This window comes from Lingula anatina, chromosome 5 (assembly GCF_051362555.1).
Source record: "Lingula anatina isolate TDL-2025a chromosome 5, LinAna3.0, whole genome shotgun sequence".
Taxonomy (NCBI): Eukaryota; Metazoa; Brachiopoda; class Lingulata; order Lingulida; family Lingulidae; genus Lingula; species Lingula anatina.
In genome coordinates, this window is record NC_141771.1 from 17,199,619 (window position 1) to 17,212,022 (window position 12,404).

The following is a 12,404-nucleotide window of genomic DNA, read 5'->3' on the forward strand; positions in this document are numbered from 1 at the left end:
TTTATACGTAGTTGCGATATCATATATGAACCAAATTTTGAGCTTTCCCTATACTGATAGTTTGCCTATTTGCCGCCAGGTTTGCTCAACGACAAAGTGAATGATAAGCTATTGTGAAATAAAATGGGATTGATGTTTTCAAAAAAATAATATTAGTTAACATTATAATGGGTTGTTCCATATCTTTAAAACCTTAATATATAGATAATGACCTTCGATTAAACACAAAGTTCGCAACAAATAAGACAGGCTCCTCTTTAATATGAAACCGAGGCTTCCGTCATGGCCGTGTCGAGTTGGTAAATAATCACACAAAAATATCTGTTTAGTATGGACGAAGAAGAAAGAAAAAGAAAATTGCAAGCGGGAAAAGAGAAGGTTTGTATTTTGGTTACAATGCAAACAAGTAGCATGGATATATGCACAGTCTTCATGGCCCTTGACTGCGTCGGTTCTTGGTGAAAATCCGGCGTCGCATTCCAAGCGCGCCAACTCGACTCGCTATCGTCACAAGAGGCGATCGAGAACGATATCCTTTAGAAAATTGCTAAAAAACTCAACAGTGTTGAAGATATGATGTTTCTTAATGAGAAATTCGGACTCAACGGGTGATCTTCGAACTCGAGTTTTACGCCATTAAAATCACATGAGCCGAGGCGGAATTTGAATAAATAGGATTTATTATCAGAATTGATTGATAATAAATCGTAGATAATGAATCGGAATAATGACCACTACACGAGATAAGTGAATGTTGAAGAGATTAGAACGTTGAACAGGTTGAAGGTTTACAAAGAAAAGGAAACCTGTATACCTTTGTATGTTTTATTATTGTTCTAGTTCATTCTTCCTTCTTCTAATAAAACTTCTAATCCACATTTTTAATTCATTATTCAAGTTGCGTGTGGTTTCAGTTATAAACTACTGTTTTTTTTACAGCTTGCAGCTTTTCAAAAGAGAAAAGCAAAAAAGAAAAAGAAGAGAAAAGATGTTGCAGAAGCAGATGGAGAAAGCGAATCTTCCACTGATCCTTGTGATCTCTCACTGTCAAGTGACCAGCATTCCTTTTCCTATGAAGATGTAGGTATTCAAGATCTTGGACAGTAATGTGTGGGTTTTTTATATGTTAGGCCCCATTCTCACAAACACTTTCAGTTTACATGGATTGACCTAATTCCACAGGGACTCTTGGTAAATGCAATCAGTTTAACAGATTCTCATACCTCCTCTGAAGTAAAACACAGAAAAGCTGGAGTTTATATGAGAATTTGGAAACAAGGGGAAACAAGAGGAAGTGTGTCATGCAATTAAGCTGATTGTGCTCAGTGAGAGTTTCCGTAGAGTAGAGTCAATTCACGTAGTAGGCTGTTGGTGTTTGTAGGAATGGGATCTAATAAAACTTACTCCAGGCATTGGTTGGTCGAAATGTTAAATTAAGTTGGAGGTGGGTGGGTGGGTGGAGTATGTTATCCCTCAGGAAAATCTCGTATGTGAAATGTTTTAAGGCTTACTCCAGACTTATTTAAAATGTTTTGTCTATCTGAGTTAAATTTGGGAGGAGGGAGACTATGAAATCCCTCAGTAAACCAACCACTTACTCTTTATTTCATTCTCCCCCTCAGGGGTAACATAGCGCTTATAAATGCTACCCAGAACATACGAGTAGGTTTTTACTCTCCTATTGCAACACGATCATTGTGATAAATGTCACATAGCAATTGCCATTTGATGATCCAGAATTGCATATTGAAATATTTATATTGGTATTGTTTCCACTGATACTTGAGTGGTATGAATTATTTATCAATATTGGGTGTTGTTCACTGATGTTTGAATTACCCAATCAAATGCCTGATAATATGAATGCAAGTCTTATTATAAAAGAATACAAATTACAGTGCATTCTCTTGTTTGCTTTATTTTACAGAGCGACCAAAGATCTATGACTAGTGGAGATGAACTTTCTGCAGCTGTAAGTGACAAGCCATTTTGTTTTCATTAATGTTCTTCTTTCGTAAGACAGTGGCAGCTAATTAGAAAGATAGGTATATTCTTATTTCAGTCAATTTTCATTATATCTTCTAGTCCCAAAGCAAACCCTTATACACATCATTTTAAGGCTCATACCCCATGAAACTAACATTCTAGCTAAATTGATACATCTCTGAGGGGACTCTTGCTGAATGCATTCAGATTTATAAACAGATTAACACGTCTCCTGTTGGTGTTCATTGGAATACAGAAAAGTTGCTGATTATACAAATACTTTGGAAACAAGAGGCGTGGTAAACTGATTACATTCAGCAAAAGGCCCTGTTGAGTTGGATGGATTTTCCTAGACTGATGTTGTCTATGGGAATAGAATACAATAAATTCGTTGGAAATTAGACCTTAGAATCAGCCATTGAGTTGTTGAGTAGAAAAAATTGCTTTATTGTTGATTGAAAATTACATTTGTTGCAAAAATACTACTCAGAATCCTTTTAATGAATTTCTAAAAAAAAAGTTACAAAATCTAATTATTTTTCACTCAAGGATGATGAAGTAGGGAGGGAATTTGAGGCTCAAGCTTCTGAACTGAGAAATGCTGCACTGCGGATAACAGAATTAGAAGAGACAGTTCTTGGGAAGCAGCTAGCCATAGACAGCTTGACCAAAGAAAATGAAGCACTGAAAGCTCAGGTAATTTTTTGAAGCACTGAAAGCTCAGGTAATTTTTTTTATTGATGATATTAGATATGTTGAACATTGTATTTCATGTAGTATATGGAGTAATTCTTACATTTTGCTGTGAAAGATAGTTGGACATAAAAGCTCAAACCACAGGCTAGTATCCAGGCTAGTCTTTAATCTTTAATGTTAGAGTATGTAGTTTCAGTTTGACCTGATGTGAACTTGCCTGTACTCTCTTCCACAGGTTCCAGAAGCTGTCGGTGCTTCAGCAGGTGCCAAAGAAGATGAATACAAGATAACAGTAGAGCAGTACAATCACAGGGTAGGATTACTGGCATCACTGGCATATAAAACTTAACACATATCATGAAATAATTAAAACAGAAATTGAGTAGTTATATTTATTTGTCCAGTTCAATACCTCTTTAGCTCAAAAGTTGTGTAATTTACCTTAATGTCTTTGAGCAGTACAATCACAGGGTATGGTTCCTTATGACACTCATGTTGGCATAAAACTTAACACACACCATTAAATAACTGAATTTGGACAAAGAGAATTTGAGTGGTGAATATCTTTGAGCAGTACATGGTATGATAACTGGGAATATTTCTGTTTCAACCAAATTAAAAAATATGTACTCTGTAAAATTTCATCACGATTAAGCAATTGATTTGTTCTTAAAATAAATTGTGACAATGCAAGAAACTGATTAAAAATATCAAGTAACATTCTGAAAGTCTGATACATATTATTATTATTTTTTTTTTTGGTGACTAGATACAAGAGTTCCAGGCAGCAATAGCTCACAGAGACGAGCTGATCTCTAAGCTTCACACAACTCTGCAGGCCAAGTCCCAGCAAGAGCAAGACTCGTCCCAAGGAGATTACTCCAACGAGACGTCCCAGTTAGCCAACCAAGTTCACGCACTTCAGAAACAACTTCAGGAGGTAATTTGTTTGAATAATAAACAATATTTTGATAACTTTCTTTTGCTATTGATTTTGAAAAGTATGCTGACAGTGAAACTGTCCTTATTTTTATTTTTATTTTTTTTTTCTGGTGTTCATGTGTCCAAGTATCCAGGATAGAAATTCTAAAGTAGGTAGTTCAGATTCTGCGAGTGTTGGCTTAGTAGCACTTTTACTAGATGTTTGAAGTTAGTAACACTGCGTTACGCTTTTGCTTTAATATATAAAATTTTCAAGAGGCAAGGTTCTTATTTCACATATATATATATATATATATATTTATATATATATATATGTTGTAGAAGCAATTTAATAAAAGCCTTACCTTTTGGAAAATTCCTGCTTTTCCCACATTTGTTGTGATACACGTTGTCCTCTTTTCATAATGGTAGTCAAAGGACTGACCCATGCTGATCTTTGTACATGTAGTGTTATTTCATATACTTTGTATTGAAGAGATTTAGCACCCTGGCATGTGTATTAAGCACTTGGATGTTCTCTGAACACAAGCAGTGAAAATATCCCCCTACATGTTCTTTCTGTAGCTTGACCTTTGATTTGTGTTTGTCTCCTGTTTTCTCAGGCTGATGAAGCCCTGAGGAATCAAAAAGGAGGATTTGAGCTCTCGTCCCAGGCATTACAGGAGGCTAAGAATCAGGTTCTGACTCTGCAGAAGGCGTTAAAAGAGAAGGAAGACGCCCTGTCGGAGCTAACTCAAAAGTTTTCTCAAGCCTCACAGGAGAATCTGATGTTGGGAGAGCAGGTGGAGGCTTTAAAGAAGAAAGAGAAGGATTCCAATGCTGTGGTGCGTCAGTTGATGACTGACGTCGAAGATATGCAGAAACAGGGCAAACGGTCAAGCAGTCGGCCAGACAGTCCCAGCATCTCTCAGACTGACCTCCAGCAGAAAATGGCTGAGATGGAGGAACAGCACGGGATGCAGATTACTCAGATTAAGGAGCAGTTGAGAGAACAACAGCGGGAGGAAAATGAGAAACTGAATCAGGAACTAAAGCAGCTGACTGAGCAGAACGAAACTCTAACGAAGCAGGCATCTGAGTGGCAGACTTGGTACCACAGCGTAGTGGAGCAGCTTGGCCATATACAGGAATATCCGAAACGGCTGAAATTATTGGAGGAGGAAAATTTGTCCTACAAGGCACAGGTTGACGAAGCCAACACAAAGCTTAAGGAGGCTTTGAAAGTTAGGGAAGATCTGAGCTGCAAGTTGCAAGAGTCAGAAAAAACTATAGAGAATCTATCGAAAACCCTGGAAAATGCAGGGACCCAAGTGGCAGGATACGAGCATAGACTTAAAGAGCAGGATGCAGAGATTCAAAGTCTTCAAGTAAACCACCAGCAAACAGTAGAGGAATTGAAGCACCAGCTTGCTCAAACTGAACATGAATTCAAACAAAATAAAGACTTACATGAAAGTGAAATGCAGCAAATGAAGCTAAAACTTTTGGAGCAAGAAAACCATCAGAAAGCTGGCATTGAAGCAAAAATTGTTAACAGTGTGGACACTTCTAAAGTTGAAGCATCTCTGCATGGTGGTGATGTTGAAAAAGAGTTGCAGAGTAAAATACAGGCTCTTACTGAGGACTTCGAGGCAAAGTTGCGTAGACAGGAGCAAAATCTAAATGAGGTTCATGAGATACACCTAGAAAGAGCTCGGGTCGAATGGGAGTATGACAACAAGAAGGAAAAAGAACAGTTCATGAAAGACCAGGAAATTCTTCTCAAACAGAAAATAGATGGCATTCGATCTGAAAGTGAGCGCAGGTAAGTCAGTTCAGCAAGAAAAAGATTGCTTGGTAATTGGAATGATCCCAAAAGAAACAGCTCATAAGTTAAAAATTTTTTTCTCCCTTTCCGAAAACTATATGTAATGATTTTAAGACTGTAAACAAACCTCTAAAGCAAGGATGACATTACCATTACTGCCAAAAATACCCCCAAGTTCAAAATAAATTTTACATTTCCAGTCATTATGGTAAAAAGAGGGTATTAAAGATTATTCATTTGCCTGACTGTAACCAAACAACAAATATAGCTAAGGATATAAAGACTTTAAACAAATATTTTAAACAAAGGTGATGGTCCCATTACTGCTAAAAATGCCCTTTTTACTCTAAATGATAAGATAATACTAGTATGTGCTTTCTTACAGCCAGGCAAGAATAGTTTTAGGCTTGAGTTTTTCTGCGGAATTGCAGAATTATGAATTTTTTACTTGACATTCAAGCATAGAAAACCCAAAAAATTTAGGTTATGAGTTTGATCACATGATAAATGTTCAGAGTTTTTTTTTTTAATATATATAAACATGACTCGTGTCTGGAGCTTACTTGGCGTGGTCTGTATTCCAGATTTGTCCAAGAGCTACAGAAGGCTCGCCTGGAGCTGGAGCGGGTTCAGACGGAGAAGCTGGAGCAGCAGCGACTAGCGTATCTCCAGCAGCAGTTGCACCAGACCACGGCGGGCTCCTGTGAAGTGGACCACCATGAGCTGGCCAAAGTGGTGGACAGGCTGCAGAAAGAAAATAGGGTAAGTGGTAGAGTTTTATGGTGGTGAGTGGCAAAAGATTTTTAAAATATAATAACGTCAGTTTTTAGGTGAGGTTGAGATTGCCAAAGTGGTAGACAGGCTAAATTAAGAAATTGGGTAAATGCTACAGTTTAATGGTAGTTAGTGGCAGAAATGAGAAAAAAAAAACAATTTGATGTTCTGTTTCAAAAAAAAAAAAAAAAAAGGACTTCAGTTTTTAAGTGGTAGGCAGGCTACAGAAAGAAAGCTAGGTGTTTGCCAGAGTGAAAAACTACTCTGGGGTAGCGCTAACACTTGCCAATTTAGCCAAATGCTAAAACTGACTGAAATTGGCTAAACAAAATGGGGTTGATATGACTTATTTTAGTCAAATTTAAACCATTTGGACAAAAAAGCAATGAAAAAGTGGTAATTTGGCTAAACGAAAAAAATTGTTTGCGCCACCCCAGGTACTCTGTTTTAGGGTGCTGAATGGCAGAATGGAATACATTTGGGGCCTGTTTTAGATTTAAGGAAGTTTGTTAAACTTGGATAGCTTACTATGTGCAGATAACTTTTTGCTATTATCTTAAGAGTTCAATTTTACCATTAAAAAAAAGAAAAAAATGGTCTGCAAGAAATGTGGTAAATATGAAAATTCTCAGACACAAGCCTAAAATTTTCCGTACCGTTAGCTTACGGCCAACCTGGTCGAAGGCCTTCATCAGACTGACGTGAGTAGTTGTTCACACTCACTGACCGCTAGATGGTATAGCGGCCAGGACCCTCTTATAAATGTCAGGTAGATCAACCCCCCCGTCCCTATTCATGGGTGGCTGGTGTCGGCTGATGTGGATAGCCTCTCGTATTTTTCGCGGGATGTCGGATGATTCAGATTCAAGAATCTTAGTTGAATTCCAATCTATACTGTGGCCGGTGTCTATTACATGTTCAGAAATGGCAGAGCTGGTATTGCCTACAGTCACTGATTTCCTGTGTTCACTCACCCTGATCTTCAACTGTCTACCTGTCTCACCAATGTAAAAGGAATTACAGTCATGGCAATTGATCCTGTATATTGTCCCACAACGGTGATCTTGGGGGGTTTTGTCCTTTGGTGCCACTAGGTGTTGTTTCAATGTGCACTGAGGTCTAAAAGCTGTGTTGACACTGTGCTTCTTGTAGATCCTGCACACTTTCTCTGAAATTCCTTTACAATAAGGGAGGATCACTAGCTGTTTTTTTCCGACTGTATCTGTTGGCTCACAGTTAGTTACTGCTGTCTTATCCTGGCGAAGTTTGGTCTTTAGAGCCCAAGGTGGGTAACCACACATCAAGAGAGCCTCATCTAGTGTCTTGTTCTCCAAGGTCTTGTCTTCCTCATTAGTCACGATCGTGTTGCACCTGTGTTTTAGAGTTCTTACTACCCCCAGTTTCTGATGTAATGGGTGGTGCGACTGGAAGTTTAGGTATTGGTTGGTATGAGTGGCCTTCCTGTAGACTTTCAGACTCAGGTGGCCGTCGTTTTCACGTGTGATCAATGAATCCAGGAAAGCAATAGAATTGTTTTCCTCTAGCTCTCTAGTGAACTTGATGTTACGGTCTTGGCTGTTGATAAAATCGGTGATAGCAGTTATGTGGTCTCTGTGGCAGATGGTGAACGTGTCGTCTACATATCTCAACCAAAGACGTGGAGGATTGGGCATGGATCCCAGTGCGGCTTCCTCAAAGTTCTCCATATACAGATTAGCCACGATCGGACTGATTGGACTGCCCATGGCTGCTCCATGTTTCTGTTTATGGAATTCACCCTTATAGATAAAATATGTGGTGTTCAATACAATGTCTAATAGCTCTGTGATGTCCTCTACTGATAGATTAGTACGTCCATTGAGGGTGGGATCTAGCGTAAGTCTGGAACTAATCACTTTAAGAGCATCATCCACCGGTACACTAGTAAAAAGTGCACTCACATCATATGAAACTAGTGCTTCATTTTCATATTTATCCAACAACCAAGCTAATGAACCTTTTTGCTCAAGAAATGTGGTAGCTACCCGTTGCACCATCTGCTTGGAGTTTTGAGGAATTTAAAATGCAGACATTTATATTCTTTTGTGTGACTTTTGTTTAGAATGATTTAGTTCAATTTGATAAGGGAAAATACACCCAATGAAATATGAACAGCCTAGATTTGCTCAGAAAAGAACTTTTTCAATTTTATGGTTTTACTTAACGTTAGGACTTGGCCGAGGCACGAGACGCTCTGCTAAGACAAGTAGACGAGGTCCACCACATACAGGAAGACCTGCAGGAAGAGGTGCTCACTTTATCCCAGCAGAGTCAGCATCTAGGGGAAGAGAATATGCAGGTATGTAGATAAAATGATGAAATTGTTCTAAAATCTTTACTGGGGTCATATTGGCATGCATGGACTTTGGCAGTAGAAAATTGCCAATTTTTTTGGGTAATTATTTGTTCTTTTTGCATTGATTTGGCATTTGTTTTATTTTGCTGAAATTTTGCTGAAATTAAAATGTGCCAATGTGACCCTAGCGCCATCTGTTGTGAAGTTTACTCGGTGTACTTAAAAGTCCCGTGTTGTGTACCAGCAAAGGAAACAGAATTAAGCTGGAGAGGTAAAACCCAGATAACAATAGGGGTGTGAACATGCCTGTTTTCCATTCAAAATAATGCTAGGTAAAGAACAGTTCAAAGCAAATTGCTATTTCATCAAAAATATTTTACTTTTATTATTATTATCAATCAATCAGTAATCAAATATGGTATCCAGTGTCAATCATGAGCTGTGGTGTAAAATTTCCATTCTTCAGTTAAAAAAAAGAAAAAAAAATCGCACCTGCCTTGTAGCCATTTTTGAAATAGTTGACCTGACTTGGTCATGGTAAAATAAGTCCACTTGAAAACCACCAGATGGCAGCATTGTGGTCATGTGACCCACTAGGGTCGGGAACTGGTCACATCAGGAGAAATGACCATCTTGAGTACAGTGACAAGGAGAGATTTATGATGGACAAAGTGCAAGCTAGACTCCTGGGCAAATATCATGCCACAAGGAGATGGGGTCAGGGAGAAAGTGTTTTTGAAGACTTTCCCATATTTTTGGCATAACTTTGCTTTTCAATCCATTAATAAAATGTACTCTGAATCAGACATTTAATATTGAATAGGAATTAAAAAAAAACTGATGGATTCAAGACATGTGTCTACTGGAGTTTTTAGTATATTGATATGTCATATCAGAACAGGGTTTGACCGAAGGATTGATGGCCCACAGGTGAAACAGTTAAGTTAAAGGGGGGGGGGGGGTTATATGGACCAGTACAGCCTGTGCCCACACCAAATTTATGTTAGCTACTCCTGCATTTATAACATGATAAAATGAAAAAATTCAATTTTCAGCTGACATTGACCATTTCTTTTCAACATTTTAAGATCATTTAATGATTTTTTTTCCTACCTTTTTGATGTACTTGTCTCTTAATTTGTCCACTTTCCTCAACAACATTTTTTTGAAGTGTTTATTTATTTATTTGTTTTTGTTTTTGGCATGTGCTCTTGCCATTTTGCATGCAAGATATTATGCATGAAAGTGTATTATAATTGCTTTTTTCAAAAGTATGAAATGGAATTTAACAGGTTATATGCTTCAGTTTTATGGGGGTATTTCTACCACCTTATTGTTATTGAAAGCTTTTGCATGGTTCTAGTCCATTTTTACTTGTATCATGAAATAACCTGCCACTTATTTATATATAACCAAAGTGTTTATCTTTCACATGCATCTTCACATTTTTTTGAGGGGCTATTCAGTATAACAAGAATACGTCATAATACTTTAGTTTCAGTGGCAGAAAGTGAAATAGATGTGGCAGGGGTGCAAAAAGAAATAATACACTTAGTCTCTAGATTCTGGTTTTCTTGTGATTGACCTTTTCTACCTTTTCTTTTCAGTTTTGGTGTTGGTTATGTGTAAGACTGTACTTTGTGTTCTTCCAGCTGTCTCAAGAAATAGAACGCTTTGGAATAGAAGCGAGCGTAGAGTCTGCCTCGGAACATGGCGTGGAAGAATGGCGGGTAAAATATAACTCCCTTATTGAAGAAAATGCTTATCTGCGTGCAAACCTGCAGAGGCAGGCCTCAAGAGACAGTAATGGTGACGACGGGCATGACTTGATCGATTTGAAAGTGAAATACGAAGCCTTGCTGTTGGAAAAGGAGAAACTTCAACAACGTTTGCAAGTTCAAGGTCATTCCAGGTCAAGGTCAGGTAGCCCTGCAAGCGTTGGTTCCCACAGTGAGGCTGTTGCAGCAGACTGGAATCATCGCTATGAAGAACTGCAACACCAGATGGAGCTGCAGTCACAGGAGTGGGAGACGCGGTGCCAACAGCTGCAGGAGGAGAACCAGGCCCTGGCAACCGAGATCGAAGTGCACAAAAACACTTACACTTTTGCTGAGAAGAACTTTGAGGATAATTACTCCAGACTGGAAGAGGAGAATAACCGTCTGCATCAACGATGTCGAGAGTTAGATGAGCGCATGGCTGGTGATGTCAGTTATGGTGGCTTTGCCGAGGAGGACGGCTTGCAGGGTGAATTGGAAGTACTGCGAAAACAGAATGTTCACCTGGAAGAGAGCATCATGAATCTTAGAAACACACTTGACCAAGAAAAGTGCGACATGGAACAGGAACTACTGACTGCAAATATGAAATATGAGAACTGTGCGCTGGAGAACGAGAGCCTTAAACAGGAAGTGAATAGCTTAAGAGCTACCAGCGGGTCTGTCGATGAGATCTCATCTTTACAGAAGTACATCATGGACTTGGAAAATAGGTTGCTGTTGGCCGAAAGAGAGAAATTGGACATAGAATCGCACCAGCAAAGCCAGCTGATGATTCAAGATGCATCTGGCAGTGGAGTAGATGCTGCTGCTGCAATACAGGAAAAGTTGCAGTATGAGGCACGGATGAGGGAGTTGACTGCTAACTGTGAGTGTTACAAGTCCAAGGTAGACGAGTTAGAAGACGAAGTTCTCGCCTCTAACATAAAATGTGATGAGTTGATCAGAGAACTGCAGGACACCAAGGAACAAATTGAGTCCGTGCAGGGTGTAGATATTTCTTTGAAAAATGAAATGGCTGAGATGCAAGAGAAATGGCTGCAAGTCTCGGAAAAGTTAGAAGCCACTGAGAAGGATCTGCAAGAAGAAAGGAACAAATATCAACAACTTGAAGAGGAACACCGGAAAAAACCCACAGAAAGCAATGCAATGGAGTCTGGTAACATTTCACAACAATTAGCAGAATTGAGAGAAATTAATTTGAAACTAGAGAAGGAAAAGGAAGACTTGGCAACTAAATTGAACCATGAGGTTAAAACTGTGGCTGTGTTGCGGGAGCAGCTCTCCACTGCAGATTCTGTTTCAGCCGAAGTCCAGGGCGTATTTGGGCAGCAGTTGTCTGAATTGCAGTCGCAGAAAGACGAACTTTCACGTAAATTGGAGGAACATAAGCTTAGAGACCAAAGAATGACAGAAATAATTAAGGAAAGGGATGCACTTGAGCAAAACTTACAGAAAGAGAAGCATGCTCTGGCTTTGAAACTGCAAGAAAAAGAGAACTTGGAGATTGAACTTTTACGGGAAAAGACGCATCTTGAGCAAAAGATCAGAGAGCAGCAACGTTTGGAAGAATTTATAGGCGAAAAAGATGTCTCAGAAAGAGAGCTTCTGGAGCAGAAACAACTTCTAGAGGGAGACTTGGTCAGAGTAGAACAGGAACTGAAAGAAAAGGAAAAGCTCCTGGCAAATGAAAAAGCTCAATTATTGAAGGAAATCCAACTTAAAGATGACACAGTCCAAAAATGGGAGTCAAAATATCACGAGTTAGAAAAGGTGACAGTCGCTAATGAGAAGGTTCTCAAATCCAATTTTTCTCAAGAACTTAAAGCAGTTCAGAGCGACCTGGAGGAGAAAAATCTGAAGACTCTGCAGGCAGTGAAGTTACAAGTCGAGATGGAATACAGGGAGGCCATGACAAGGCTGCGACAAGAACTCGCTGAGGACGCCGCGGCAAGAGAAGCCAAGCTGCTGCAAGAACATGTGGCTAAGCTGTCCTCCGTTGAAGCAAAGCATAGCAAAAAGGTGCGATGGTATAATCTGTAGTTTTTTTTTTTATATGATTATCTTTGAAATTTATATAATCATC

General features: G+C 38.9%; 1 protein-coding gene across 1 annotated transcript in view; it reads left to right on the forward strand.

Moving 5' to 3' along the window:
- Positions 1–243: 243 nt before the first annotated feature.
- Positions 244–12,404, forward strand: part of LOC106160218 (uncharacterized) — a 51,526-nt gene continuing 39,365 nt past the window's right edge. The window contains exons 1-10 of the mRNA XM_087014062.1: positions 244–378; positions 940–1,080; positions 1,928–1,972; positions 2,536–2,682; positions 2,918–2,995; positions 3,452–3,622; positions 4,227–5,428; positions 6,016–6,193; positions 8,415–8,543; positions 10,193–12,340. Of these exons, the coding sequence (XP_086870188.1) occupies positions 331–378; positions 940–1,080; positions 1,928–1,972; positions 2,536–2,682; positions 2,918–2,995; positions 3,452–3,622; positions 4,227–5,428; positions 6,016–6,193; positions 8,415–8,543; positions 10,193–12,340 (4,287 nt within the window). The 5' untranslated portion in view covers positions 244–330. The remainder of the gene's footprint in view (positions 379–939; positions 1,081–1,927; positions 1,973–2,535; positions 2,683–2,917; positions 2,996–3,451; positions 3,623–4,226; positions 5,429–6,015; positions 6,194–8,414; positions 8,544–10,192; positions 12,341–12,404) is intronic.